The 10,387-nt window shown below is 37.2% G+C and overlaps 1 protein-coding gene and 1 pseudogene across 1 annotated transcript; both read right to left on the bottom strand.

Annotated features, from left to right (window-relative positions):
* Positions 1 to 798: 798 nt before the first annotated feature.
* Positions 799 to 6,220, bottom strand: LOC131321360 (probable flavin-containing monooxygenase 1; annotated as a pseudogene).
* Positions 6,221 to 6,957: 737 nt separating this feature from the next.
* LOC131320299 (uncharacterized) lies at positions 6,958 to 10,039 on the bottom strand. The gene is made up of 5 exons (XM_058350962.1): positions 9,507 to 10,039; positions 8,073 to 8,882; positions 7,860 to 7,939; positions 7,681 to 7,752; positions 6,958 to 7,442 (listed from the first exon to the last, which is right to left on the bottom strand). Exons 1-5 carry the CDS (start codon positions 9,843 to 9,845, stop codon positions 7,091 to 7,093), a joined length of 1,653 nt encoding a protein of 550 aa, XP_058206945.1. The 5' UTR covers positions 9,846 to 10,039; the 3' UTR covers positions 6,958 to 7,090.
* Between the last annotated feature and the right edge of the window lie 348 nt (positions 10,040 to 10,387).

The following is a 10,387-nucleotide window of genomic DNA, read 5'->3' as shown; positions in this document are numbered from 1 at the left end:
GGATCTCTCAAAAATTCTCCCATAGAAAGTAGTATATGGATGAAATTTTTTAAAAAAGTGAGTCCTGCAAACCATAACTTGTAAAATCTTGTCCACTTATGCTCTTTAGTGCTTGAATCTATACTCGATTTATATGTCTAAACTCCGAAGAGTTAGACCCGCCATTGACTTTTTACCACTAGGTATAGAAAATTGTACCTTAATTCTCATTAAGATATAATACTTTTTTTAATTATCACTAAGTTTAGGCATGTACTGAGAACTTTCTAAGAGCTAAGAACATTAGAGAACAAATTACCATTAAGTCTAGACATGTGCTAATAATGTTCTTAGTACTAAGAATGAATTAACTCTAAATCAAGCATGTGCTAAGAATGTTATCAGTGCTGAGAAACGCATGAGAATATTTTCAGACCTGAGAACGTTGGAGAATAAATTACCATAAGTCTAAGCGTGTGCTAAGAGAGAATGCTCTGAGAACGTTCTAAGCTTTAAAATATCCACCAGTAAGTGTTACCATTAAATCTAGGCGTGTGCTGATAATGTTCTCAGACTTGAGAACATCTAAGAACGTTCTCAATGGTCAACATCGATGGTCAATGGTCAACACCGATATTTGGTCAACAGTCATCAATAGTGGTGAAAGATTATTAGTAGTATTATAGAAGCGAGTCTCGCAAAACTCCTTGCAAAATCTTGTCCATCATTGCACTTTAGTGCTTGATTCCGTGATCAATTCCTATGTCTAAACTCCAAAGAGTGAATTCTTCTGATTTCTGGATTTTTAGGGAAAATAACGGCTGATGACGTATTTTGATAATTAATACACGTCAATGACATTTTCAATATTAACAAATGTTCTTAGTATGTCCTTAGCAGGTATTAATTATCAAAACACGTCCTTGGCCATCATTTTTCCGAATTTTTATCTATTGTGTCATGGTAAGTCCAACATAGTCCGAAGGTCCATATGGCTCAAACCACTCTGCGAAACCCTTCTTCCTTCTGGGTTCACACCCCGTGTCTCTGCACATCTCGTCATTGTACCATACCGGGATACCAATACAACAAGATCTCCAACGAAACTTGCCGGCACATCTCTTCGTGTAATTTTCCCATAGTACAATTTCCTTTTCCATCTCTCCAATTCCACACAATTCAATGGATCCGCAGAGAAAACGCGATAGCCATTGACACTGGATTTCAGACTCGTGTAGATTCGAAAGACTCTCGGAGTATCCTATCATTGCCAGTTGTGGAATTCGAGGGTGAATGATTTGCCTGCAGTTAAAGAAAGAGGTTGTTATATTGGATCGAAAAAATGTAACAATCCAATGTACCGATTTCAATCATTTCATCTTTGATCTTTATAAATATTAATGAAATTCTTCTTGGTCGCTCAAAAAAAAAAAAAAAAACTTTGTGTTTAGTTTTATAATGCAACAATTTTGGAGATTGGAAAGATTCTAACTTGTAGAGGACAACTTGTGTGGTAGATGGCCCATGTATGAATTGTTGGAATGTCAGAGATGAGAACATGTTCTTGAGCTTCTCATCACTTTTGAAGCCAGTGGCAAGAATCACAACATCTGCTCGCAGAGGCTCGACTTCTCCGTCGATGACTAAACCTTCACTGCAGAAACTCAGCTTTGTGATTTCTTCAATACAATGCTTCCTTCGTTCACCATTCTATAGAATTTCTCGGGAAGTATTGGGACCTTACATGAAGAAAACTGCTCCATGAAGCTGTGTTTTGGTACCATTTTGTACTTGCTCAAGGGAAGTTCACACCTAAGATAGCTCTCAACAAGCTTTGATATTGCCCATCTCTGCGACCATGCAAACGTAAAATAGGTTTTCAATACTTTTTTGTTCAGGAAACAAAAGATATATACTCCCTCCGTCCCATTTTTATTGTCCATTTTCGTTTTTCGTGCCGTTCTTTCAACGCTTATATCTCTCAATCTACAATGTTTTTCATAATTTTGAAAACTTTGTACTATTATAGATCTAATCGAGAACTATCAAACAAGATCCATATTGCATATTTTCGGAAATTCATATTAAAAGATATAAGCGTTGAAAGAACGGTACGAAAAACGAAAATGAACAATAAAAATGGAACGGAGGGAGTAACATGTTGAGAAATCAGCCAAATCACGACACAAAGAGACTTTTAGGTGGTTTCCTAGTTATGGTAACTGAATACATATACGGTTCAAACCAGCTTCCATTATTTCAAATGACAAAAGAGTGTACGGATTACATCTGCTTCATATAACATTACCAATAATTGCTCAAACCCCACTTTTTCAAAGTTTATTTCATGGATACAACGGTTCCTTTTTAATGCCATCTCACATGAGGTTAGTCCCGGATACGCGTATGGTCCCACCTCATGCAGAAGGAGCATTACAAATAACCCTGAATTAGAAAATTTTTCCTTCTCCCAACAAAATCTACTTCTCATAAATTTTCAATTTAAGAATAAGCTTCAAACATGTACATCTAACCAAGTTCATAAAATAGTCTAACACAACAAACGATGCCAAATCTGTTAAATTCCGTTAGTTGCATTCAAGGATAATATCAGAGATATTAAAAATGTAAAATCATACGGGGATTCCAACTCGAATTCAATTTTTTGAACGTCCACTCACTCAAAAGTAACACCCATATCGCACTTATTTCCTTAACTAACCTAGAAAAATAGAAAAGCAAAATAGTTTCAAGATTACATATAACCAAGTAAGGAGTAGAGTTTGAAACTATCTACGCAAAAGGCTCCAACAAAAAACTTACAATCTTCAATTCCAGACAGATCATGAAACTCTAAATCATCTAAACCAATAGCTCAAATTGTATTGAATAACAATTTTGTTCTCTTACCTATTAGTTAAAAAGAAAAAGAATCTGACGTGAAGAATTACTATTGGCCGCAAAAAATTACTTTTGACCGCATCAAATTGCAGTTGGCCGCATCGAATTGCACTTGGTCGCAAAAAATTACTCTTGGCCGCATCAAATAACTCTTTGCAGCATTAAATTGCACTTGGCCACACAGAATTGCGGCCAAGTGCAATTCTGTGCGGCCAAGAGCAATTAAATGCGGCCAAGAGTTATTCGATTCAATGCGATCAAATACAATTCGTAGCGGCCAAGTGCAATTTGATGCAACCAAAAGTAATTCGATGCGGCCAAGTGCAATTTGATGCGGGCAAAAGTAATTCTTTGCCAAGAGTAATTCTATGTGACTACGAGTAATTTTTTGCGGCCAAATATAATTCTTTGCCGCCAAGAGTAATTAATCACGATCATGAATAATTTGCAGCCAATAGTAATTCCTCGTAAACTTCTAATCTCAGCCATTAGCTTCAATGGTTGAGATAGAGTGTCTTTTTTTGTCCCCGGAACTCTCCCCTATAGATATATTCTTCAAATTATCACAGAATTTTGAAAGTTTTGGTATTCTTCTCTTCTTCTTTTTTGAAAAATCACAGAGACATTAATGTACAATTGTTATGAGTAAATAAACTCACACGACAATTGTGTAATATATGCAAAAAAGTGTGACCATTTTTTCTGAAATGAGAAGAATGAGCCTAAACCATTGGATCAAAATAATCATCTATTGCGACAACTTGTCTTTTGTTAAGTATGGATGGACCATACACCCTTGAGTTATGTACTATAGAAAATTAAGTTAAATAAAAAATTAACTCTAATGCGAAAACACATGTACATGTATATTTTTGTTGGCTTTCAACTTTCAACCCGATGAAGGCAAAGATAAAACTTTGACTTAGAATCAAGATGCAACGAAATCAATACATTTGCTGCCACCAATATATTGCAATGAATCAAATAACTAAATATATAATTAATCAAATTTTCCCCTCAATCACTCAACCAACTAAACATTTAGCAATCTGAATAAATTTCAAAAAATGACAGGGCCCACATATATATATATATATCAGTAGTTTTTCTATCCGGTATCCTGGATTATCCCAAAAAATCCGCACCTCGTTTAATCCAACGACTGGGAAATTAAAGGGATCTCGCGGGTAAAAAAGGGTAAATGAAGAGAGAGAGAGAGAGAGAGAGAGAGAGAGAGAGAGAGAGAGAGAGAGAGAGAGAGAGAGAGAGAGAGAGAGAGAGAGAGAGAGAGAGCAATTTTGGATTCAAAATTGAAATCCGTTTAAGGAAAATTCAAAAATAAGGAATCAGAATAAGATTCGGAAACATTAATTTTAGTTTTTCTTTTATCCATCTTTCAAATATTCATTCTTTCCAAGTATATTTTTAGTTTTACTATCTGTAAATCTCAGCTATAGAAAAAATATGTAAAATTTGATGGTCCAAAATATAGAGAATTCAAAAATTGCTGCTTTATATTATATAGATATTTAGATTCTTGGGTTTACATCGTTAATAGCTAGTTAGAATTATACCACTTTTTAGGTCGACTACTAATTACCATAAAACCTCTTTCTAGGTCGAACCCCAACATTCGAATTAAGTTTCGCACACCCAACACAACCAGCCAATTTCTAGTTGTAGGTTAGATTTTTCATAGCAATCCCAACCCAAGAAAGGAAATCAATGAATTACTCCTTCCCTTGTTATTATTGTTATAAAAATCGGCTTTTCCGAATTTCAAACCATACGTTTTGTTTTGTTTCTTTTTTCTGAAGTTTAACCATGAAAAGACTTTTGACAATAGTTTTAGCAAAAAAAAATTCTACGTAATTTGATTGTATCAGAAAAACAAACCACGAAAAAAACGATTTGAACAGACGAACACTTTGAAATGCCTAATGCAGTACTACTCTTTTTGAGTATCATCATCAAAATTTTCTTTTATTTGTGGTATCACAGGATTAATCAAGGTACGTGTAAGTTGGCCCGGACACATGAATTATACTAGAAAAAGAGTTAATAATGATAATGACCCGAATCTTGTACACTTAATTGGAGAATCCATTTGGAATGCGCAAGAATAGTAACGCTGTGTTATCTTTGGTCTGAACATTAACAATTACTAGTACTTTTAGTTCCACTTGATCACAAATCGTCCACCCGAATGTACAGTATGGAGTATTATTTTTTGGTCTCACCATTCACATCGGCACATTCGGGGCTATGTCGAGAGCAGATTTCTGGACACCAATTACTGCAATTCTCTTTCCTTCACATTTGCATTTGCCATGGCAGAGTAGTCCATGGAATGCAAGACCTTACCATTAAAAGTTTGTGGATCATGACCCGGTGGGAACTCTGGGATGTTTGGCAAACCACTGTATCGTCCAATGCACAGAATCACGAACTCGAATTCCCACTCCTATCAAAGTGTAGTAAACATGGGGGGAAAAAAAATCAAGTACTTTCCTGGATAGTTTTAGTTGAGTTTTCGTAAAGTTACCATGAGCTTGTGATTGTACTCTCATATCGTCTCATGAATATATTTTCGTTGAAATTAGTTTTTGTCTTTGTTTTTCGCTTGATTAACTCATGCAAAAGTAATATTAACATGAACTATTTAAAAATGTAATCCCCCATGTATTTTTTTACCTTTTAAATTTTTCTTGCCGAGATATACCAAAGAAATTTTTCAACAAAGGAGCACAATACGAGAAACTAGTAAAATTTCCACCAAAAAACTAGTCCATACGGACTTTGCTCTGGTTTTAATCGAGCTCCCTGTTAGTTGCCGGTGGAATTGAGCCCCTAAAATTAATCGAGATGCGCGTAAACTGATCCGGACATCTGAGGTATCCGCCAAAAGAAACTCAAATTTTGCTTACCTCTTGGGAGCACCTTTTCTGGTCTTTGACTTGTAGCTGCCATTTGCCTCTAGAGCTAAAGGGCCAACCATTTCCACCCCACAAATCCCACAACTCCATCTCCCCCTCAGAAACTCCAACAAAATCCATGCCAATCACTTCACATTCAAATCTGATACAGGGCAGCAAGTTGAAGTGCCGAGCATAAGACTCTACGTACTCCATCACTTGGGTGTGAGTGGGATACAAGTCTCTCACAGAGCTGGGCCAGGGCATATCGGAGAACTGGAAAGCGTGTTTCGGGGTTTGGATTTGGTTGACTCCATGGTTTGGGCCAGGGCTTCGAAAACAACGGGTCGAAATCCCTTCTCTACGGTGTATTTGCAGGCTAGAAGGCCGCTTATTCCTGCGCCGATGGCCACTCGTTTCTCCATCAAACGGGTCAACTCTTTGAGAATCTCTGAAATTCACTAATGGTAACTGATATTAAATACTTTGAAACTAGTCACTTATGGGTAATGATACGCAGTCGTATAAATGGCGAATAAATTAAAAATTTTGAACTTTTGATACGTTTTGAATATGCGAGGAATGCTTCTAAGATACGTTGAATACTTTCCGGATATGTTGGTTAAATACCAATGTTTTAAAGAATTATAAGTATCTTAGCAAGGGATAAAACAGTTGCATAATACAAGCCCAAAAGGACTTAGACGTCCAGGAAAAATGCCTTTCCTTTCTTCATGCATTCCTCTGGCTGCACCAAGAAACAACGGACAACCTATTGGAGCAGCTTCTTTTCGTCGTCCAAAAGAGAAATTAGAAAAGGAAAAAAAAAATTCCTGTTGCCAAAAACTTAACAGGACTCCAAAAAATCACCGGTAAGCCAAATTTCACAGTTGGTTTCATGGTTTGGCATTGATGAGTTTTTTTTTTTTTGGGTAATTAATGGCGTTGATAAGTTACCCACATCTTTACCAATACTTTGCTCTTCAGTAGTTTTAACGGTAAAAATTCAGTATGTGCCAAAATAGCAATGAAGCAAGCAAGGCAAATTTTCCAGATCAACAAAACAAAGAAAAGAAAGGCAAACAAACGTTAGCCTCTAGCAACACACTCACAACTGTTGCAATAAAAAATGCACTTAAAGAACACTGTGCGCCATGGAAAATACGAAGTACAACAGAAATTCTTTATTGAACAACAATAGTTCAATAACAAGTAACAACAGGTCCACAACATAAATTAGCTCAATACAACAGAAATTGAACAACAACATATGCAATGCTAGACTATAATTTCATTTAACCCAGCATGGAAGAACCATGCCTCGGACTCCAGAATGGATTCTCCTTGTTCCCATCGACGTGGGTTAGATCAATATCTTGAAAGAAAGGATTGTTTTTGAAGCACTTAAGTGTGCGATCATCACCCAAAGGGGCATGCTTTGCTTGTTTCATGGGAAAAGATGTGTCTTGAGGAGCAAAAAGATTTGGGTGACAATTTTCATCATCATCAAAGGTTGCCCATCTTTTGGAGCTGCTGTTCTGCTTCTCTCTGGCAGCATTTTTCAAAGTTTCCATCTCCCCTACATGATCTTTAAATTCCTTTCTCACCACATCCAACACCACATCACCATAGCGATCACACCATGACCTAAAATTAAAAGACAAAAGCAGCCATCGAAGACAAATAAATAGTATTTTTTTATAAACATCTGTGTTAGACTTAGTGTCGGATGCAGATATGTGCCCAAATGTCTGGTTCATCTAATTCTCGCGGAAGCCAGGACACAATAAGCATTATAGTCATTATTAGCACAAAAGCAACGTAAAATAAGCACTCTGTCAGAATTGAAAACTGATGAAAGCAAATCTTATGAATAAGCACTCACTTGGGAAAGAAATTTTTCAAGTCTGCTTTGTCAACTGGAAGCCTGGTTGAAATAGCATCAATTTGATCATTCCTAAAACACAAAGGTAAACAGTATTTTTGAACAAGCATTAGCATCAATGGTTATTCCATTATTTTCTCAAGGAATTCAGGAGGTGGGCATAAGTAGAAAATGCTTACGAAAATTGAATATTGGGGTTCTTAGCATTGAGTTCTGTCTGGATTCTCGAGAGCTCCTTCTTTATCTTCTGCCCTAAAACCTACAAAAGCAAAGCATATCTGACAGTTAGCTACCTCTCATTTCACAATTAGTCCATTTTTCCAGTGCAAAAAAAGGGAATGAATTTGCATTAGCTATGAATAGAAAAAATGCCAGCAGGCAATGTAGGATACCTTATCGACAAAGAAATCCGATGGCGCTCCATTTGAATGCAACTTCCTCTTGATTTGTTTGGTGTCTGGTCCCTCCCCAACTGGACTAGCAACAAGCCGGTTCGATCCCAAAAACATCTCACTATCCGATCTTTCGCTGAGCGGCAGAGGAGCTGTTTCATCCTCTGACTCACTTTTCTTCCATTTCTTGAACCCATCGAATCCCCATTGCTTCTTTCCCGATTTCGATACCTTTTCCTCATAATCAAGGCCATGATCACCATTTTCATGTCTCTCCTCCTTTTGAGGAAACAAAGTCCTAAACATCTTCTTCTTCGCCTTTTCACTCTCACTTCTGTTGACTACCTTTTTAGACTCCGGTGGGGAGCTTTCCATCATGAGAATAGACTGAGTTTCACTTTCTTTCTGTCTTAGATTACTATCCCAAAAAGGGTTTTCTCTAGAAAGTCCCAGTTCATTCTTAGCGAAGGGGGCAAAATGGTCTGGACCGGGATCAATTGGACCCTTATTTTCCTTACCTTTTCCATTTTTATGAGATGATCCAAACCCAAAAATAGAATTTGATCCTTTCATTTGCCTCGCGGCTGAGCCGTTTTTCGATTTGGTATTCGAATTTGAGCTCTCTTGAGCAAGCAAACATTTCTCATCTTTCAAATCAATAACAGACCACTCATTCGAGCTCTCTTTCGTTGCAGAAACTATCACGTCTCTTGCCTCGATCTCGGCTCCTTGAACTGCTAGCCTCTGCAACAATGGCCTCTTTGAGGAATGGTACTCATCCTCTGTGATACATTTCGCATACAACAACTCCTACAAGAAAGGATTATCAAATTGTGTTTTTAGAAATTCAGCTAAACAGTCTCAACTTGAAATATTCACACAAAGTCCAAATTCAGTAAGAAAATTGAAATGCCAACTAAAAACCAACCCCAAATACAGCCCCAAATCAACTTGTTTTTTATGTCCGGGCAAACGCATTAAATAGAATACCTAGGTAATGAAATCAGCTACAGTTGCCCATAATCGGTCTAATTAATCATGATCTGGAAGTTGATCTAATTGCGCAACGACTTTAATTTTCAAAATTAATTAATCATCTGGAGAGCTTGAGCTACTTATGCTACAAAACCAACAACACTACAGTAGAATTTCGGTGGAAAAATTGAACACCCACTGGTCAACTATGCCATAATTCAACAAGTTTTTACTACGATTTCAGGCCGGAATTACAAATAATCACATCCGATGAATGAATTCAATTTCAACCAAATCAGCCAATTTTTACTGTAAAATTAACTAACCCTAACCCGTTACAATTTCACCAAAGAACTAATTATGCAGTAAAAATCAACCAACCCTATACATTTCAGCTCTTTTTTTTTTCTCGAAAGATAAAGGAGAATAGGGAAAAACAGAGGATAAACAAAGGAGTACCTGCAAAAAGACCAATTTATCTTTAAGAATGGTGGGTTGTTCATAATCAGCTGGGGAGGCGACAAGGGTGTCGAGAAGGTGGGACTTAAAAGCAGAGACCTCTGTTTCAGCCAAGATACCCTCCTTGCAAAGACCCATCAGCTTCAAAATCTGATGGAACGACTCCTGCTGCCATTTCAGGTTATCCGACTGCTGCTTCGACAGCTGCTGCTCGGCCGCCGCGATGGCGGGCAACCGCCGCTTCTTGAAGGAAAAAGGGAGGATGTTTTTGCAGATGGAAGTGATCGAGTCGTGGAGTGAGGTGTAGTACGTTGGAGTGTATGATGATGTGTACACCATTTTCTGGAATCAGTGGTTTTTTGAATTGCTGAGAGTAGATGAATTTGTTGGTGATTTGGGATTTTTGGAGAGGTCTGTTGTGAATTTGATTTGCGAGATTTGTGATTTTCGTGAAAGAGTATTAGTATGGGGTATTGGTTTTCCTGTGTTTGGTGGAAAGGTCTTATTCAGGGTTTCAAATTTTTGGATCCTCCAAATTAACGGTCACTTGGAACTAGCCGTTGTGGTTTCTAACGTTGGATTCAACGGCGCCGTGTCGTCCTTATTTTTCCTTCTTGGGCCAAACTACCACCTCCATTCGCAAAGAGGCCCTTATTAGGGAAAATAACGGCCAATGACGTGCTTTGATAATTAATGTTAATGACATTTTCAGCATTAACAAATATTCTTAACATGTCTTTGACTGGTATTAATTATCAAAATACGTCATGGGCCGTCATTTTCCCCCCTTATTATTGTGGACGGAGGCCCAATTTTTTCTTCTGTCAATGACATTTTCAGTATTAACAAATGTTCTTAACATATTTTTGGCGGGTATTAAT

The sequence above is a fragment of the Rhododendron vialii genome, chromosome 3a, assembly GCF_030253575.1.
Source record: "Rhododendron vialii isolate Sample 1 chromosome 3a, ASM3025357v1".
Lineage (NCBI taxonomy): Eukaryota > Viridiplantae > Streptophyta > Magnoliopsida > Ericales > Ericaceae > Rhododendron > Rhododendron vialii.
This window is presented reverse-complemented; position numbering and strand designations above follow the sequence as displayed.

Excerpts from the sequence above, each read along its gene's own strand:
- LOC131320299 (XM_058350962.1), bottom strand. The coding sequence starts at position 9,845 with ATGGTGTACACATCATCATACACTCCAACGTACTACACCTCACTCCAC. Across the intron at positions 8,883-9,506 it reads ATAAATTGGTCTTTTTGCAG|GAGTTGTTGTATGCGAAATG; the intron begins GTACTCCTTTGT and ends CCTTTCTTGTAG. Across the intron at positions 7,443-7,680 it reads TTGAAAAATTTCTTTCCCAA|GTCATGGTGTGATCGCTATG; the intron begins GTGAGTGCTTAT and ends TTTTAATTTTAG.